The following is a 21927-nucleotide window of genomic DNA, read 5'->3' as shown; positions in this document are numbered from 1 at the left end:
ATCATTGTATTAAACAGTGGAGGATTTAAATATTTTTCGGTCTTAGGCATTGCACAGTTTTGGGACCCGCTTTTAATAAATTGGACAATTTAATTTCAGAATTTCATGCTTTTTGTTTTATTGTAGGTTTTTTTTTCACTGCGTGCTAATGAGTTTGTTTTTATTTATCTGTTATGACTCTCGGCATCCACACTTGTACACAATGTTGAGTCAGACTTTCGATGTTTACATAAGTTCTTATAACTAAGTAAAAGTAAGGAAACATATAAAATTATATTATTAAATTATTATAATCGACTATTAAAAATTATATTATCAAATTATTATAATTATTGACTATTAAAAAAGTCTTTTAAACACATTGACTACCATATCATTCACATTCGGGGGACAGAAAAATCTATCATTCAGTGTAGAATTTGATAATGCCTGTGTTTAGTTTATATTTTCTTTTTATTTAAACGCATTGTTTATCTTGTGAATCACCTGTGATTCACACCTACTATCTGATTCTCTTCTCTATTACTCTTAAGAGATAGAAAAAAAAGGTAAGCTTTTTATTAGAGTGGTCCGAATTGCAAGTACGAATTCATAACAGTGAATGTGTTTATTGACCTGCTTGTGTTCACTTTCAGCTTACAAGCCTAGGCATCTGTCTAGACTGCCTGGATTCAGCGATCCGCCACTGATGCTCAGCGATACTCATTCTTCTTAGTAAAAAAAAAAAAAAAGTCTGAATTTTTTTATACATCCTTAAGCTGACAGTTTTACCCAATATTTAATAAATCTGATGATTTGGCATCTTTCATTCAAAGCAAAATGTTTTATGATATGAGATACCTTCATTTTTATTTCATCATGTTTTGACAAAATTTTTGTTGGTTAAATAAGTGCAAGAGAATTGTTTTTTAAAGAAGTGTATATTAATTGAATATCAAAAAAGAGAAGTTAATAAAAAGACAAAAAAAGATTTATTCGTTCAATCTTATTAACATCAAATAAAATTGACATATATAAAATTCAGTTCCATTTCTCTTTTTGTCTGTATCTGATCTCAATTTCCATAATTTTTCCAGTTACACACGAACTGCTTGAAGACATACAATATTTTCTGGGCAAAAAAATTAATTAAAATGCTTAAAATCCAGTTTTCAAAAATATGTTATGAAATACATATCTACATATGAAACTCTATGTTTTGAATTAAAAAATATATATATAAAGATACAAGACGTTTTGTTGTTAATGATATTACATGTTATATTTTAAGATGGCGCCCTGGTTAGATGGTCTATTTAATGAATTAAACTGGTGGAAAATTAACGAAACCAAAAACAGCGATTTCCGCTCTATTTACAAATTTGAAAATCAACGCAATAAGAAACTCGCAAAGAAAAGTTTGAAAATGATGTTATTAGTTTGAATCGCTTCAATGATTTTCTCAGGCTATGAATAACTTCTTCCTCGCTTATTAAGATAAGTTTTAACACATAAAATACATCGCGGACAATTTCTGTGTTATCACTTATCTAATAAAGCAAAATTTTCTTTTGATTGAATTGATATTCGTGAAAAGAAGTTTCTTTTCTGGGTTAATAAATGCTTAACAGGTTTAAAGAAGTTTTTTTATTTGTTCATCACAGCAGAACAAAGCAGATGTATCATTTTTGTCCTGCAATTTAGAGATTGAGCAGATTACATTATTTTTTTGTTAGATAAAAATGGCCTGTTTCTAGAGAGCATTGCATTTCATACACAAAATGAAAATCAAGAGGTCATATTTTATGCAGATATTCATAATAAAAATGTTTTTGATGGTTTCAGTTGAAATAAATACAAAATAATCAGAAATTTGTTACAGTAGTATTCAGCTAATGAAGTAAAATTATCTTTTGGATGCATTAATTGATTTTTCATAGGATTACAAATGCTAAATCATTTTTCGCCTCAAAAGGCGGGAACAAATACTAATATACTATTTTCACTGCAATTTAGAAATTGTTTATACATAATCAAACAAAGAATTTGATCCATTTTCCAGAATCCATTGAAGTTTATGCATACTGATAGTTAAAAAATCAAATATCTTTAATTATTCAAAGTATTTATATTTTATTACGATATCAGTCAAATACTGAAAACAAATAAAGAAACGTTTTATTACGTATCTATACATCAATTACTACTGAGCAGGCTAATTCATTTCAGAAGATCATTGTTTTGCTATTTCAGTCAGCAATCGAAGAAAACAATACATTTTATGAAACGAGTCTTTGAATGACGTGTCATTAGTTGTAAAATCATGAAAAAATATTATAATTGGCAGTTACATTTCGATATCAGCCTCTTAAATATCTTTGCTCTTTCGGACACAATAGTTCATTCATCGCAAAGTATTCTTATTTCAGTCCTTTTGTACTCTTCCTTCGTTAGTTCATTTTCGCAATTCCGACTTTTTCTTCAACCAACACTTGCTTAAGAGCACTCTTCGCACTCAGTTCATAAATAGGATTGTCATTATTATTATATTATGGCATGTCTGAACGACAATACTTTCTCTAATTTCAAATGTCTATAAAAACAGATAAATATATATACATACAAACTTAGCGTAGATGACGGCAGTTCAAATTTAGCAAGAATAGAAAAGGCTGAATCATCTTTAAATATCTTGTTCTTTGAATATACGGTAAATGATTAAATTAGCCCAAAACAACCTCAAACATATGTTCTACTTTTTTGTAAATTTGAAAATTCAGCGCAGTGGTTTGTAAAGTACGCTCCGCTGAGCCTCATCTCCTTCATAGAGATGCCACGATCTATTTCATTCATAATTATACAATAATTATGAATAATCTTGCAAAAAATATGTTTCGCAGTTTTACAAAACGGAACATAGAAAATTCTGGATATTTTGGTTTCAATAAGAGCTCCAAAAATTCGGAATATTCTGAATAAGTAACCTAGTGGTAAGATCTCAGCTTCTGGGCCACAGGCCCCTTGGTTCGAAACCCGATTCTACTAAACATCTGTTGTGTATGCGGCTTTAGGAAGTATGCAGTCTAATGGAGTGGGTCAAGCGTTCTCACGTTGGTGTGTGCTAAAGTTTGGAATGGGGAGGGACATTGTTGATACTAGAACGGATATCGTCTTCATCATCTACCCAGACATTAAAGCTACGAGGTCTTTTTAAAAAGTAGCCCTTTCCAAAAGTAACGTTAGCACAACTAAACCATCAGTAAGGGCGACATGAATCAGTGAAGTTTGAAAACCACTTAGTTTAGTTGTATAATCTTTCTTCATTTATCTAAAACATAAACAAATTAGAAAATAATTTATTCGGAAATTATAATGTTCATATTTTTTGACATCTAAACAATCATAAATTCCCAAAGAATCACTGTTAAGGTAAAAAGCTTATGTGGGTGAAAACTATAATTATTCATTTGAGAATAAATTGGAGCTCAAATGACATAAATTACGATCTTTTGATTTAAAATCAATTATTTAAGTTAACTATTCTTTCTTCTATTAAAAAAAAATTGAAATCTTTTCAGACTCACTTTCTGAATTTTTGTACATTTAGTTGACATATTCATGATAATAATACACTATTTTGAGGACTGAATTAAATTTTGATTTTATATGAGGGACGTCATGTAATAGAGAATTTGAGAAAAAAAATGATTTCATGTTTTCATAATACTTATGGTAATAAAATAAAAATTAAAGACAAAAAAAAACATAAGAAAATAATTAGAATAAAGCAAATTGCTTTTTAGTGCATTAGTAGCAGTGAGTTTTTAAAAACTGTTTCATTAATTTTATTTCAATTATAATAACAAAGCAAAGATAGAAATTTTTAAAAATTCAAAACAGAATTTTTAATATTTACAACTATGTAATATGGTTAGAAATTAATCAGTAGCACTCTTTATAAAAATAAATTTATACATGATTTAATTTGCTTCTAATTCTTCTCAGTTTCTTACTCAGATATCACATAATATTATTCTATAAGATTAATTCTTATATCATTTAGTAAAAACTGATCATTAGTCGGAGAATTTGGTCAAAAAAAACCCCCACATATTTCAGTATTAAATCATGGACGTTATGTATGATGATAACAAATTAAATAAAATTTAAATCATGAATGATTTCAATTTTTTTTAAATATAATTTTTTTTTTAATTTTAGAAACTTTTAAGATAGAAAACTGTAAAGATAAAGAATTAAAATTGTGGCCCAGGAAAAAGGAATGCTTATTTTAACAATCACTACTTTCAATTATGAAATTAACAAAAATGAACATTATTGATGAATTATAGAAGTTTTATATAGCATTTAAAACTCATATAATATAAAAGTTATGAAACTGTTTGTCCTTTATAGGTGATGTCTATCTGCACATACGTTTTCCTTATTGGCTATTATAGAAATAAAATATTGTAATATTTGTTTGAGCTTAGAATGTTCCAAAAATAATCCGTGTCGTTTTTTTTTGTTTTTTTTTTTCTCATCTTGAGGAACTCATTGTGTCTTCTTGATTTTTTGCCTAATCTTTAAATTAGACAAAAATTTTGAATACAAAATATCTATACGAATGATAATAACTCTTAAATGCTAAACTTTTGATGGTATGTTCGTAAGCTGTATTAAAAACATTGGAAGAAACCTGAACTGTTTCTCGGGAACTGCGATGTAAATTTTTGTTCAATGTATATAAACTAAAGCATTCACTCTTGCTAAATTTGAACAAACCGATATTTTTAGAAGGCTTTGTAAGCACAGTCGGTTTAATTTGAGAAACTGTAGGCACATTTTTCTATTGTTACGCTATAGTTACACCAAGAACAATTCCTAATATAACGCCGATGGTCACCACAGCCAATATAATCCAAAGCACGATTAGATGTCCTTTACAACACACTTGGTCCACACTGTAGGTATCATCAGCTTTCGATCCCGCATATCCTGATGCAGGTGGTGTCCTCATTTTATAAGGGTCCCTCACAGGTAGCGGTTCGGCAGGAGCTGGTATGACAAAGGGTCTTGGTCGCATCATGGGAGGCATCATGTACGGATTGCCCAACATCTGCATGGATCCGTGGAAGGATTTTTTATCCATTAAAGGCGGTGGTGGAGGATACTGCAGGGAGGGAGGTCCGAAATGTGGAGGAGGATGACCAAAGTAAGGCATTCGGACATCAAAAAGGGATCCATGGCGACGTAGTGTTCCTCCATTGCCTAGTCCCATGGGATGTTGGTGATGAAACAAAGGTACGCCATGCCCGTGGACTGGGCATGGTTCTCCATCCCAAGTTGCCAATGCTAAAGCTGGCACACTCCTTGTAGATCTGAAAAGAATCAAAATCAGTTTTCAAAACTTTGTTTAACATGTTACGCAGTAATGAGCAATAAAATTGTGAATAGAAACAAACGATAATGAAAACAAATCCTTAAATCATGATCAGACTAATTTCCAATCGTGACTTTTAAATTCAATTCTATCTAATTCTATTTTGTATATTACAATTCTGTTATAAATTTAAAATTCTATGGACGTAACTTTCCTAAATGTGTCGTTATACTTAAGCAAATTAATGTTATAATTTTCAGTTAGTCCTAATCATCGTACTGTTAAAATTTTGTACTGCGCTTGCGACAAGCAAATTTAAAATGATAAAACTTTCGCATCTCCTGACCATCATTTCCTTGCCTATTTTGGAGATAAGCAGATTAAATATTACGTAGGAATAGCTAAGCGACTTTTCTTTACCAGCAAATCTATTTATCAACATTCTTACTTTTCTCTTACATCTGTTTTTTGGAACATGCAATTTAAATGAAGCCTCTATCACTATATTCGTGAAACTTCGAATCTACCGAAGTATAACACAACATGATATGCTAAATCACCTTTCAACTTGGATTTCATTGACTTTGGTTAAATTATGCTTTCATCTTGAATGAATTATTTATCAAAAATTTAAGTTCATAAGGAATATCAAAAGAAAGTAATTTCTTCACGTAAATTATGTTACTACCCCGAGAGTTTAAGGATTAACCAATTTCTTTTTTGTATATAAAACAAGACAAAGTATCAAACATATATCTAAATTACTAATCAGAAATTAATTTACTGATAATAGTGAGTTAATTATTAGGATCATTTTGAAGAGTGATCAACAAATGTTTTGAAGTAAACCAAAATTTAAAAACAATTTATAGATTTCAGCTAATCATCTTTAAAATGGGAAACAGGTTTTAGTTTTGGTATTTATGTAATTCCAAAACGTCTTTCATCTTGTAAATTAGGTTTACTTATGTAATCTTTTTTAGAAGTCATGACATTTGGAATCTATTAGAATTAGTCAGTTCATTACCGAAACCTTTTGACCAGCAGTTAACGAAGCAAAATATTAAAGAAGTATTTCTAAAATTAGTAGTTTAATCTTAAAACGAAACATTTCATTCTGATAATCATCCTTTCATCAGAAGCAGAGAGAAAACCTTGAATATGGTTATATAACACACCAGGAAAATTGCACTTCCTTTATGTGATGTAATTTGATTGATGTTTACTCGATAACTTCAAGTGTTGTTGACATTCTGTGAAATAAAAGTTATATTTAAGTCACATTTTGCTACTCTTTTTCTTGCTGACTTATCTATTTATTATGTTGCTTGAGAATTTTCACCTATTCTCAGTTAAATGCTGTCTTTTTTAAAAAAAAGAACATCTAATGTAGAACTTATTCAAACGTAATTTCATGTTGTTCATGATTTTTGAAGAGAGTTAAATAAAGAAATCATGATATTATCATTTTATTAAATTGATCAAGTCTTTTTTTTTAAAATTGTGCAGATTTTTAAAATTTATAATACAAACAAAGAAATCTCTAAGTAGCAAGTCTCGAGAAGCTCATGTCTTGGCAATCAATATCCTTGGTAGCACATAAATACTGTACAATATTATAAGATATTGATCAATATTTGCAATAATGTATAATATTGTGGAATATTGATTAATACCATTTAATATCGCACAATATTGTGCAACAGACTGTGCTACCTGGGATGTTCTCAGTTTTAAGAACTTCATAAAAAGAAGAAATTTCTTCAGATTAAATATTATTTCATTTAATTATAAGAAAATCAACAATTTGTGATCGGTTTACTTAAAAAAATCGTATTCGAATAAATGAATAAATATATTTGAAAATTTCTTCTATGTATTGTTTATTAATTTCATGATCTAAAATTTCTGAATGGATTCAAAGAAACAATAAGGCGTAGTTTTTTTTAGAAATATACAGTGATTTTGTACTGATTTCAGTTTCTTTATTCTTATTTCTTTTGTTATCACAATTGCGCGTTATACCCATATATCTATTGTATCAAGATATCAGCAATTGTTCTCAGCATTGATTAATGCGTAGAATTTTATGTCAATCAATTTCATTGTTTTGGAATTGCTGTCAAATTCCTTCTACAGTCATGATTTTCTCTAACCTTTTCTCTTTCATCAAATGAAAAAAAAAATCCTATGTTAAATAAATTTATAATTTTACAATCACATTTTTAAGCATCAGTATCAGAAAATTTTCCAAATCAACTGAAATTTCCCAAACGTATTTGAGAAACAATTCGTTTCGTTGAAATTCGTCTCTATTTTGTACAGAATGGCCACAATGAAGAATCCATTAATCAGAAATAAATATTTGAGTTTATTCTATGAGAGTGGATCTTTGCCCTGAAAACCAGCCTTAAACAGCGTTCTCTTAAAGCAGGTACTGAATATTAGGAACTGATTGTTAATATTTTCAGGAATTTTGGTGATCATCCGATTAGAAATGTGACTGATTTAGTCAAATGCTCCTTTAGCGAGAATGATATCGTACCATAAGTAACAGATTTAAACATTTTACGGTACGTGGCTCTTATGAAGTTCCTTATTTTAATTAATTCGTTAGTTTAATTAAAATTACTTAAATTACATTCAAATTCATAATTTATTAATTATATTTCAAATTATTTTTATCTTAATCAATACGTTCATGGTAGACTTTTTTATTTTGACTGATTTTTATTTTTCCGTATATGAAAAATAAAGTACTAAAAAAAAGTAAAAATTCAACTCGAGATTTTAACGAAAGATCACGGTTTAGACGTTTCTGAGTTCGAAAAACACATTTTTGGTTTTATGTCTATCTGTCTGTGACAAATTTCTCTCTCCAACGTTTTGAACTAGATGGATGAAATTTGGTATACGGTTTTTACACTAAATTTGTAAGTTTCTATTACATTTTGAGCAAAATCCGTTTTGAGGAAATCTATCTGTTCGGCTGTTCGAATCTAAGCTAGCATGATAACTAGAAAACGAACAGTGTTAGAATGAAATTCGGTGCACAGATTTAATATCTACAGTGTAGACATCTGTCAAATTTTGAGCCAAATCCAAGTAAATCTGTGAAATCCGTCTGAAATCTGTGCTTTCTGAAACAAGTAACAGCAATGACTTAAATATAGGAAATTATTATGTGATTTTGTGATTATAAGTATATTTCTGCGTCAAATTTTGTTTCAATCAACTGGAAAAAATATGTCTGAAATATAAATTCGAATTTCAGATACTATTAACCAAATGCGAAGGACTAATCGCCAAAATACTCGCCAAAGATTGCACGATAGATTTAAGAAGAATACTAAATTTACGTCATAGGTTAATATTTCGTAACTATAGCGTGATAATGCCAGGTAATGTGTTCTCGGAGAACTTTGTTAAAGAAAGTTTTAGGTTGACCACTCCAGCTAGTTATATTTTAGTAACTTCGCGAAAATGTATAAGTTCTTATTTATTATTCATCATGACGTATGATAGCACGGCATCAACATTTGTGCATAATATTACTTAAGCAGACACTAGACGTTTTAAAGAATAGTTAATAACTAAGTGAGCGTAATAAAACATGGGTACCTGACTAATTATACTTTTGACAAAATATTAATATTATCCCAATATTTTATAATTCTTGGGATTTGTACTTTTTGCAAAATTATTTTTGTTAAACAAGGTAATAATGCCCTTATTCTAGTAGCTTTCGACAGCTGCCTAATCATAAATCCGACTCGGATTACAATGTGTAACACTGAAAACAAGTAACTTTTTATTTATCTTTATCCTTATTTTTTTAACATGTAAACTTTCAGCATTGATTTCAAATCACCGCATATTCTGGCCTCTCTTGTGAAACCAGATAAGCGATATCTGGTAACGATAGGCAAAAATGAAAGCTCTACTTAAATACTTTTCATTTATTTTCATGTTTTATCCTATGAAAAATGTATTTTTTATGAACTGACATATCATTAATACTTATGACCGTATGGATAAAATATACATCTGTTTTATACTAAGACGTGGCTTTTGTGCAACAAATTTTAAGGCACGCGCACACACATACAGACACATATAAATATACATAAGGAATGTAGTATGAGTCAAGAACAGGAAAAAATTATAATTTTACTAAATTAATAAAGCAATTAAAATAGCTTAAAAATATTGAAAAAGATAATGGAGATAAAATAATCACTGTAAAGCGAAAGATAAATGAGCAATGATCGTTGGACTAAGTGATTGAAGATTGATTACCGAAGTGTCCCATTCCTGAAAGGGCCAGTTGGTCCATGGTAAGGTTCCACAGCCGAGAACTGTGAGTGACCGTCCCTGTGATAACGGGCGCCCCTGCTGTTGGGCCGCCTGAGTGGTGGAGCTCGAACCATGGGCACCTCCTCCCTCTCGTCAGAGGAAGTGGTGGTCACAGAAGGACTGGGTGGAGGTCGAGGAGGATGGTGATGGTGATGATGATGATGGTTATTCCTTTGACCACCACCTCCACTCTGCAAGGTCATGTCCCGATGTCGCCATGCCAGTGGAGTGCGGTGGTCTGTCATGTAGGAACGCATCATGGGGAGGTAATTGGCACCTGTTGAGATAGAAACAGAGAAATTAGTTAAGGACAAGATTGTACACAACACTATTTCTAACATAGAGTAAGAAATATTTTTATAGCCATTTGTTGACAGAATATTATAGATTTCATTGATAGTCAATTAAGTATTAAAGTAAAGTAAATAGTGTAAATACAATTTTGAAGTGAGATGAAAGAAGTTTTGGTCAGGTTTGTATATAGGATGTGCATTAAAATATTAATAAAGAGTTTATACCTTATACATTTACACTTTCTACGCCATGCGAAGTATGATTACCACCAAATTTTTCAATCCTTGTATGAATTTCACAATTTTTTTAATAAGATATAGGCTTAGCTGCTTCAGTTTCTTATCTCGCTTAAAATGACGTGTCTTGCTTTTTTTACTTAGTTATTATTTAACAAAATTAATTAATATATCAAATTAAATTTATCTAATAAGATATATGAATTATTTTTCATAAGCCAATATCCATTCAAAAATATCTTTGTATACCATTATTAGAAAAAAATGATCTTTTAAGGGATTAATTAAGAATTATGCAGAAATACGTAGCCATGGAGTTGTGGGGAATATTTATAGGATCCCGAATAATTAAATGAGTGCGCAATCATCGCATCTGCTTCTTTTTTATCGAATAATCACAGAAGGCGGGAGGAAACATTAGCTAAATTCTAAAGAAATTTTATTAGCAATTAGAGTTTCTAATTTCAATAGCTAATTGTTGCTTTTAAAATTTATTTACATTGTTAATATTGCTGTAACCTTTTAAATTAATTATTTAAGTAATATTTTCCTTTTGTCGTTGATGACCTGGTCCTGCATTTACTATTTTAATATATGCAGATTCTATTTTATATGTTTTATATTCTGCTGTAACAGTTTTTTTTAAACGTAATACAAAGAAAATATTTTCAATGAATAAGCCAGACATTAAAAAGTTGAGAATTACCAAGTTGGACTATTTCCACATATGATGTTAAATCAATCAAAGGCAAGATACACATTTTCGGTTCAAAATGCTTATAAGTTACTTAAATGAAATACTTAAGTTACTGAAAAGAAAATTCGTGACATCTACATTGTAATCACAGAAAAAAACTTCAATAATGCCACTATTTATTTGAAAGAAAAATAAAGACATTCAAAATTCAACATTCAAAGTACAGGTCGTATAAATTGACACATCTCCCCCTAATAAAGTCGGTAACGGGCGCCTCTTTAATTGCAAAGTGGGAAAAGTGCAAAGACGTCCAAAAAATTGCCCATGCGTGGATGATGCACGCTGCCATTCTCAATGCTCATGCATGCATGGCAATCGAAACATAATGGGCAGCCTGAATAAGCCGTGACTAATGGAATGAGAATGGGCAGGCCACCTTCGCCGAGTACCATCAAGATGAATTAAATCGCTTTCTTTTCGGCTGGGCACGACGAGAGAACCTTTTCATCTGGACACGTTGCGTTTTATTTTTATTCGTAAAAGTGTAGGAAGTGACGCTTGAACTTGAGGCGTTTTTGGAACAAAATAGCCCATTATGTGGTGAAGAAGAGCGTGTAGATATCTTTTTTCTTTTCTCCCCCCCCCCTTTTAATTTATCTCTTTATCTTGTGCTTTGGCTAAAAAAAAAAAAACTTCTAAGATAATTATTACGTATATAGAGTCTTCTTGTTTATCAGAAATTCCAATCGAAAAATATTTTTAACAGAAAATTAAACAAATTTTTTTCTTTGATTAGAAATTTATTTATTAAACTTTTTTTTTGTTTCTTTGTTTTAAGTTTTGACTAAACAAATCTTCAAAGATTATAATTAGATATGTAGAGTCTCAATTATCAGAAATTCTGTGCTATCTCCTTGTTCTTCATTTTCTTTGTTTGAAATAAAGAAAGAAAAAATTCGAAACACCAGGATGATACATGAAAAAAATATTTTTAACAGAAAGGTTTCGTTAATTGGAATTTTATTTGTTGAATTTTTTTTTCTTTCTTTTCTCTCTCTCTCTCTCTCTTTGTCTTACGTTTTGACTAAATAAAATTTCGGAGATTATCATTATGAATACAGAGTCTCGATTACCAAATATTTTGCACTATTTTGTGACTTCCTTCCCTTTTTTTTTTTTTTCTTTTCTTTTCTTTTCTTTTTTTTTTCAAATAAAGGAAGAAAAAATTCGAAACATTTGTTGCATGAACAATGGATGGTAAATGAAAAGAAAATTTTTACCACAAAATGAAACCGAAAAGTGTCATCGATTAAAAATGTTTTTTATTGAAAATTTCTTTTTAAAAAAAATACTTTAGCTTCTATATTATCGAGGTGAAGTAAGGGCAGCGGTGGCCTGATAGTAAGGACCTGACTTCGGAACCGGAGGGTTTCAGGCTCGATACCCAATTCATTGAAGAACCGTCGTTTAAGCTGGTTTGGTATTGATTAAATCCATCGGGAGCAAACGGCCTAGTGTTGGTGTGGTGTGAAAGCTTGAAGAGGATTGTGTCGGCTCAGATGGTGGCCTCATCCTCTGACCGCGGTTGAAAATGACGAGATCCGCCCCAAAATAGCCCTAATGTTGCTTGAAAAGGGATGTTAATACAGCTGAACTGAACGATCGAGTCGAATTATGTGAAAAAAAATTTTGCACTGCATTTATGCTCCTTTTTTTATACTTTTATGATTTTTAATTCTATGAAATTTAGAATGATTTTAACTTAGGAGATGCTGACCATTAAAATGAACTGACGGAGAAATGAGACAGCATTGAAGAAGTTATTATTAAACCTAGTATACTTATAACAAATAACTGACAAAACTCTTGCTGGATGCTAACAGGGTAGTGCTTGATGTATTATAGCCAAGAAAAATACGGTTCTTGAATCAATAAACACTAACAGGGTAGACTGGAGGTAATAAAGGTAGGGCTGGGAAATAAACAACGTAGAAGAAGTTATTATTAATCCTGGTGTACCTATGAAAATAATAGATTAAACTTTCGCTGGATGCCAACATGTTAATGCTTGATGCATTGTGGCCAAAAAATGGCTCTTTCGCCTATAAATCTAAAACGGGTAGACAAGCGGCAGTAAAAGTAGGGTTGGGCAGTTTATCTTGGGTTGTAAGTGTCCTCTAAGAATGTGTTTTTCAAAGTATTAAGTTCAGACTTAATTAAAATGTTTACTAATTTTGACTCTTTTATAGAATGGGAGACCGAGAAAATGGAGAAAATAAGTTGAATCACACATAGCAAAATTTTCAGCAAATATGTATAGTTTGTTCGAAAACATTGAAAGGAGTTCCAGAATAAAAACCTATCAGAATTCATTTAGTTGATAATATTAAACTGAATGTGAAAGATCTGAAGAGTATCAGTATAGCTAAAAAAATTATTTTGCTGGGGAATGATCAGTCTGTGATTTTCGACAGTCAGACAAAAATAATAATTTTCAGATCCTATAGCTCATATAGATTTTTTTTCCATGGAATGTAAATACGAAAAAAAGGGTAACAAAGGTAGAAGTAATCATAAAAAGTTAACAAATAGTAAATTTAAAATTCTACTTGAAATGTAATTCGGTGTTCTGCTACTAAATTGAATCGCTTATTTTAATTAACTTTAATAACTTTTTCTAAATCTAATATTTTTCTCATGTTTCGTAATGTTAAGTCACTGCTTGTTTTTATTTATGTTATTTATTCTTGTCAAAAATGGAGATAAAGAGAATGGGGGATTGAGGCATACACAAGGTATTAAATAGTTATGATAATTTTTATACCGTGATACTTTAGGAAATGCAAAACATTTTTGCTGAAAAATTGACAAAAAGTTCTACTTTAGAGTAGTTGGGTGAGCGCAACAAAAAAAATCGTAAGGAAGCTGCAATATATTCTCATCATTTCAATTATACTCTTTTAAAAAAACTAGTTACCCTGATTAGAAACCGAAACAATTGTTCCCATTTATCACATGGAGTTTATGGGTTAACTGCAAACATACAAAGTAATTTGGAACGTTCAGGCCGGTTAATTGATAAATTAATTTAAGAAAAAGTATTATTTAATGAGCCTTTCAGAGTTTTATTATGAATTCAGAAATAAAAAGTCTAGCCTGTTCTTCATCTTACATGATCGTTTTAGATTGAAATAATGACAACGATTGCAAGATTCATCCAAAATTACACCAAATGAACTTTTATTAATCTTTACGAGATACAAACTAGGAAATAAAGGAATTTTTGGAAACTTCAATTAGCATACGTATAAATATGCTACGAAAAGGATTTTAACTCAAAACTAATTTTTAATTAATTAATTTTCGATTAACATATTGACTAACACATTCTAAACATTTAGTTGTAGATTAATTTTCGTGTATAAATGATATATATTACAAATTTGCAAAATGGATTCTTAAAATCAATGTCCTTCAAGATATTTTTTTAAAAATTAAAGTTTATAAAAGCATAATATATTTTTCATTTACAGTCTCATTCAAATCTAAATTTATCACATTAAATTACACTAATATTTTAATTTAAAAAAAGGAAAGTAGTAAAAAGAATAGATAGTAGTCACAAAACCTATACATATCTTATAATTCGAAAACAAAAATTCATTTTTTTTTTATTTGTAGCAATTGCATTACTCTGTCATCTCTCTTGGATAATAGATGGCGATGCCTGATTGGGTAGGCATCCCATAGTGCATTGTGATTGTAAATAATGAGATGAGATGCTGTTCTGTTGAGATGCGCATGTTAATGTCTTGTCTTGTCTTTCGTGTTTGTTTTGTGTGAAATGTGATCATTAAAGAAATGTTTCCGAAAACATACGTTCTGTTGCTTCCAATGCACAGATCATAATGATCTTCATTCCACCACAAGTTCAAAAAATCATTTTGGAGCAATAAAAACAACTTCTATAAAAATGAAACCAGCCCTTTTTTCTCCTCTGAGTAATACTCTCTTTGATTCAACCATTTAAATGGATTTGTTTACATTTCCAAGCAATATCCGGGCTTTTGAGTTTGTTACTATATCAAGTATGCGCACTGAATCGGAATAAGGGAAGGAAATTGCTTTTTTCACGCATTAGAAATTCCATACACGATGAATATCACGATCCGGAAAAAAAGTGTTTGGCAAGTGCTTTTTTTAAATAACAATGAACAACTGTTTATTATTAAACCAACCACGTCAGTTCTAATTTAAAAGGGAATCAGGGTTCCGTTTCTGTAAAATGACAGCACATGATTTATTTTTTAAAAAAAGATTACTTTTTTTTAAAGAAAAATTACTATATTTTACTCTATTAAATTATTTCCATGCAATATGTTTACTCGGATAATTTAAATGTCAAATAATTTCAAAGCATTTTTACAGAAATCAATGATTTCTAGGAATAATAAAGAAGAAAGTATATGCATCTGTATGTGTATGCGTGTTGACCTCTACAGACCAGACCGTTTAATCTAGAGCTACCAAATTTGGCACATCTATACTTTGGTGTGTAAAAAAATATGCACTTTGGAGCGATTTCTTTTGAAATTTTATTTAGATTTTCATTTAATTAGAATTTAAGTGAGATTTTGGCGTTTTTTTAACGACAATTTTTGAAATTATTCCCGTACAGAAAAAAAATTCATTCAAAACACAAGCAGCAAGGGAAAAAAAAAAAAAAAAACTGTAAAGGCCAAAATTTTACAAATATGAACTGAATAAAATTGTACAATTAAAACTGATATGAAAAATTAAACACCAAGTAGTAAAATAATTGAAGTTATACCATAAAACTAATTTTTACCAAAATGCATTTTTATCAAATAACAGGAAACATTAAAAAAAAAAAAACTGTTTAAAAATACAAACACGTTATGACAACATAAAAATAAGTTTTTTTTCCCCCTTCCAGAATATAATTTCTACAAGTGAAGATTTTAAACTTGCTCATTAATTTCGTCCTTGAACTATTTTTTATTTTATTTCATCATGTTATGTTACACCTCCGTTTCTAGAGCTTTCAAGGCTCCTTTCTTGTTTAGACGAGTGTAGGTGGAATTCATTATAAAAATATTGTATAATGAGTAAATATTTGAAACACGAAAAAGAGAGTTTAACACATGTTTCGGATTCTGCAGAGATGGCGCTTCAGACGCGTGTTTACATAATGTTTGTCAACAGCCATCTCCATGGACAGGGACTTGAGTGGCAACCAAGTCCCCGTTCATGGAATTTGGAAGTAGTGCCATGAACGTTAAACTTTATAAATAGTATTTATATAACCATTTTATCGTTCATAAGTATCTAAAAGGGCACCGATTTTGGAATTCATTAAGCACTTCCACTGAGCACAGATGCAATAACAAATAATTATAACTTGGAAAAACGCTACTTTGTATGTCAAAAACTGACGCGCATTGTTCATGAGAAACACGAATTGAAGATGTTGCGCACGTAAAACAACCATCTGAATAATACAGATTAAATCAATAAGAAAAATTAACATTATCAAATGAAAAATAGATATTTTAAAAATGTTGTAGGTACTACATCAAATGAAGTAGTAAAAGGTAGGGGGAGGGGGAGACATATAAATTCATTTGAAACCCATATATATTAGGAAACATATTAAATAAATGAAAAAAAAAATGACATTTTCTCCTAAACAGTAAGTGTCACACACGTAATTTAAATTCTCTGGTAAGTAATAAATTTTCTTTGTCAAATTGAAATAGACTTACATTGCAGGTAATGATAATTATCATGAGTATAATTTATCTCCTTTATTTTAATTTATTGCTCAAAATTATATGAAAACACAAGCTTTATTCTCCTATTGTGTTTTATTTTATTTATTAATGTCGTTGTTGTTGCTTACGGCACTTGTGATAGACAAGCCCATTGACGTAATCAGCGATTTTAAGCCGAATTTTAGCGTCTCTTGTTTCAATAGCGCCATCTAGGGTCAAGAGTACGTCTTAGCTACTCAAACGTCACAGCCCTTTTCAGCGGTGGACTTCGTACATTTAATTCACTCATCCATAGATCGTAATTTAGATTTGAATTAGAGAATGATCACCTCTGAACCAGTACCTCCAGTGGAATTGTCTCAACTTGGAGGAATTTTAGGCTACGACAGATTTATACACGCATCAGCTACCTTGTTCACGGAGAGTCTCCGGTCGATGGAGTTCGAAATCACAACCAAAATATATTTTTTCTTAAATGCAAGGAAAAGCTTAAAGGATAAAACTCTTGGTTTTATTTATTGAAATATAATTTTAAATTTAAGTAAAAAGTAAAATAATCGATATACGGTTGAGTATTTGGACGGGTAGAAGTTATAGCAATGTAAGTCACTTAAAAAAATAAAAAGTTAGCTTAAAAATTATAATCATGGCTCACATTCAATTCTTTTTAACACCACTTTGTTAAATTTGAATCCAAGAGAGCTCCTTTTAGGAGCTCTCTTGGATTCATGACATTACAGCACTTGGACTGATGGCATTACAGCCTTTTTGTTCCTAAATAACATATTCCCCTTTACAAATATTAGTTTCAGAAAAACAAAGAAAATACAACTTACACCATTCTATAATTTATTCCACCCAATCAAGCATTACAAAAATAATGAAAGAAAATAACATTTTTTTAAATGTTATTTCCTTTTATCGACGAATCGTTAGTGTTGTTGTTTTTAAAGTTGCAGAAGAAACAATGTTTTTAATTCAAATTGTTGATTAGTTAAAACTCTTTAAAAATAATTACTTTAATCCTTCTTAAAATAGTAAATCGATTTAAAAGAGTGCGAAGAAAATGTTGAATTTCTTCATTGAAAAAAAGACTTCTAACCTTTCTTTGAACATTACGAATTCCGTTATGTCAAAATAATCATAAAATCCAATCGGAAATATTCTTTTTCTTCCATCTTCAGTTCTTTCTTTCCTTTTTTTAACAGGCGGAGAGCATAATGACGAGCATTGTTATGCCTTGGATTGTGATTACCCCATTCAAAGCCACTCATTCGAAAGAAGAAGTCATAAAGGGGATCTTCTGTGCAAACAAAGATTTCTCCGAACAATTTCCGAATTGTGGAATGGGGAGTGACTGGCGACCCTAAACGAGATCACATGCCAGACATTCCTCATCGAAAACTCTTCCAGACAGGGTGGTCACGCCTTCTTGACCCTCTTCAGTATTAAAATGAATGGCATCTGGTTTATGATTCAAGACTACTCCACTGGTCGCCATTTTTGTCCCTGGTGGTAGCTCTGAAAATCTATAGAGATGTTATAATTTCCAAGAAGAAAATATGCTCCTCAATATGCGCTTGTAAATTAGGGAAAAGAAAAAGAAACACGCACACACGTCAAAATTATGTGTTTGAAGAAAGAAACGAATCCAAAAACAATTATCTGAGGGCAGGGGAATAAAAAAAAATCTTCTTGTTTCTCTTATTTATTGTTTTTCTGAACCACATTTTAATTACGTTAAGATCGTTTAAATAATATTCTAACAGAAAATTTATGCCTCAATGGATGCGTTTGTAAATTGAAAAAAAAAAAAAAAAAAAAAAAAATCGTCGTCAATGATCACGAAGAAAAAGATCATTGAACCAAGAGTTTGAAAATGGGAGTGGATCCGAAGACTGGGGAAATAGTTAACGGGGAAATAACTAAAAAAAAAAGTATCTCTCCTTTTCTTATTTATTATCTTTTTAAACCTAACTTTTATATGAGATTCTTAACCCAAGTGGTTTATTTATCGCTTTTTGTTCCCATTTTATATTCAAAGTGGTCATCTATATGATATTACTCATCTGGTGCAAAAGAAGCAAATTTCGATTTCGATGAGGAATAAAGTGGCCTGGTGGTAAGGTGCCGGTTTCGGAACCGGAGGGCGTCAGGTTCGATACCTAATCCCATCGAAAACCGTCGTATAAGTGGGTCTGGTGCAGCTGAATCTGTCTGGCCAAATGTTCTTCCGCTGGTGCAGGGTGGAAGTTTGGAGATGGGGGTACCAGCTCAGGTGTCATCCTCGTCATCTGACAGTGGTTCGAAATTACGACGTTAGCCCCGAAAAAGCCCTTTCTTGTCGCTTTAAAACGGGACGTTAATAAAGCTAAACTAAACCGATTTGGGTGTGCCTGTGGCTCCCCCCCCCTCCTTTTTTTTATGTTGCTGATTCACTTTAAAAAAGTACTTTATTCAAATGATTCTTAAAACATTCAACAATTTAAAATTCGACACTGAAGTATTTTTTAAAGTGTTTTTCCTTTTATGCGTCTTAAAATTAAAATTAAAATAAGGTGCTAAAAATTTTAAAAGCCGAAAAGCATTTATTCTAATGGTAAACACCATATGTTTTAATTTTGAAGTAAAAAACAAATAGCTTTGATTAAAAGCTATGGTTTATTTATCAGCGAACTTTAAAAAAAAAACAACGACAGCTAGAGATTAGTTGTCTGCAGCTAAAGCATTAGAAAATGCATTTTTCGGAGTATTTATATGCTCAATTTTGAATATAATATATTTAATTTTATTTTGGCTATAATAAAAAATTTTTCATCAAGCTTTAATTTCAGTTTACTTTTTCAACTTTAGAAATTATATTTCTATTAATAAAAGTTTTTTTTGACAATATAAAATGAATAATCATCAAATTAGTTTCAAAAGTTAGCAAATCAAACTGATAAATAAAAGCAGAATGATTTTAAAAAAATGAGAAATATCACGAACTTTTTATTAAAAGTAGTCATCGTATCATAATTTTTAATTTCAAAGCCCTTTGATGAAATTTCTTGCAAAATAAAGAATTTCATTAGCCAAAGGAAGATTAATAACTAAATTATTTCATGATATTATGTTACAAAACCTAAATAGCAAAATGTTTCAAGCAAGCGAAAACCAGCATGAATGGTCACCCAAAAACTTTTCCGCATACTCTCTAATAAAGGTATTATTACCCTTCCTCGGCATAAAATTGTGAGCTTTCGGTAAAGCGGAGAACATCTTGCATGCCGAAAAATAGTCATGAAATATTAATCTTTGGTGTGAATTTAAAGTTTTTATTGAATCTATTGTGTCATCCTTAGCAAGAGTTTTTAATCCGTCAAGCGGTTAATAGTATCCAAAAATTGAATTTGTGTTTTAAATACCTCTTTTCCTCACTGACTCAAACCAAAATTTAACACAGAACTACAATTGCAATCACAAAATCACATATCAAATTTGATAAATTTCAGTCATTGTGCTTTTGAGTTATTGCGTTGACATCACGACAAGAACAAACCGAAAGACGTTCAACCCCCGTGTTGGATTTCGCCCAAAATTTCATAGAGGTTGGCATCATAGATGTTAAATCTATGTCGAATTTCATCCATATAGCATTCTTCGTTCTGGTATTATCTAGTCAACTTATATTGGAACAATAGGGCAGATAGACTTCTTCTGAATAGAATTTACTTAAAATTTGACATAATTTTATACATTTGGTGTAAAGATGATATACAAAAATATATAGATATTATTGTCAATCCATCCAGCTCAAAGCATTTTTGGGTTATCTTTGTCACAGACACACAGACATTTTTTTTAAATGTGTTTTTCGAACTCAGTGAAGTCTAAAACATGGAGATTTGTCAAAATCTCCAGTCTGAATTTTTTTACGATTACAATACTTTCTTTATACATTTTATACGAGAACGTAATAAAAATGGTTGACAATAATACATAAGAATTCTTGTCTTTCTCGTGCTGTCTTTTTCTTTTGACAGGCTAGAGGCATTAAATACAAATTGTTATTCCATAAAAAAATTAAGAAAAAATCGTGTCTAAGATATGCCATTTGTCAGTAACTATCATTCATTCTTTTGGCCATTAAATCATGATCCGTGAAAATGGTGAAATGATTATCAACTAAACCCATCTGAGAAGTTAGTTAATGTTCTGTCATTTCAATGCTAGTCACACGATCACGTTTTTACTCTTTTAAATTTTGGACGCATAGCATCGTTTCGTGTGGTAATATTGCCATGAAAAAGGTTGAAAAATTCTTTCAAAGGAGTTCACTTTGTTAATCTTTCTTTGTATACAAGAGATAAAGATTTCGCCAATTTCTGTTGTTGATTCAGATCGATGCCAGTCGTGATTTCGAAACAACAGATGAAAATCTTGGCGTTTCTCTATATGATAAGTTGTAATCACAGGCTGACGATTATTTTCAAGTCACGATTTTCGAAGGTCGTAAACGAGAATGTCGTTGAATTTATTTTGAAACTTATCTGGGAGATTATCGCTATGTGAATTTTTTTAAAGAACATTATTTTATAAATAATATTATAATGAAGGAAGTTTCTACAGGTCACGTGGCATAAAAACTTTGTAGCACTTAATATATTCAGAAGAAAAACATGCTTATTGCATAATGTAAACATGCATCTTTTCTTTTTTGAAAAACATGGCTTTTACGAATGAAAGAATCCAATAGCGTTTGAATACATTGAATTCCTTGCTGCTGAGAAATTGCATAAAAATGTATTTTAATTTTGATGCAAAAAAAAAAAAAAAAAGGAGAGAGAGAGAGAGCATGTTAAAGGATTAGTCACTTATTTAAACATATTAATTATTCTTTTTACTCGTTGATTGGTAGTATATGATAAATAGCTGAACAAAAATTATAATTAAAAATATTTTATATTTCATAAATTATATAATAAAAAATAAATATATTATTAACTATAATATATATATATATATATATATATATATATATATATATATATATATATATATATATATATATATGTGTGTGTGTGTGTGTGTGTGTGTGTGTGTGTGTGTGTGTGTGTGCGCGTGTGTGTGTAATGATATTTTAAACTCTAATTTCAATATCATTAATCTCCATGGTTTTTATCTTAATTTAGCTCATAGTAACTT

General features: G+C 30.3%; 1 protein-coding gene across 1 annotated transcript in view; it reads right to left on the bottom strand.

Moving 5' to 3' along the window:
• Positions 1–1002: 1002 nt before the first annotated feature.
• The window catches only part of LOC129980832 (uncharacterized), a 61525-nt gene continuing 40600 nt past the window's right edge, over positions 1003–21927 (bottom strand). Inside the window, exons 2-3 of the mRNA XM_056091248.1 lie at positions 9662–9995; positions 1003–5360 (exon numbers count right to left, since the gene is read on the bottom strand). Coding sequence (XP_055947223.1) covers positions 4835–5360; positions 9662–9978 — 843 coding nt within the window. The 5' untranslated portion in view covers positions 9979–9995 and the 3' untranslated portion in view covers positions 1003–4834. The remainder of the gene's footprint in view (positions 5361–9661; positions 9996–21927) is intronic.

The sequence above is a fragment of the Argiope bruennichi genome, chromosome 8, assembly GCF_947563725.1.
Source record: "Argiope bruennichi chromosome 8, qqArgBrue1.1, whole genome shotgun sequence".
In the NCBI taxonomy this organism is placed as follows: domain Eukaryota; kingdom Metazoa; phylum Arthropoda; class Arachnida; order Araneae; family Araneidae; genus Argiope; species Argiope bruennichi.
Note: the sequence above shows the minus strand (reverse complement) of the source record. Positions and strands in the feature narration are given on the sequence as shown.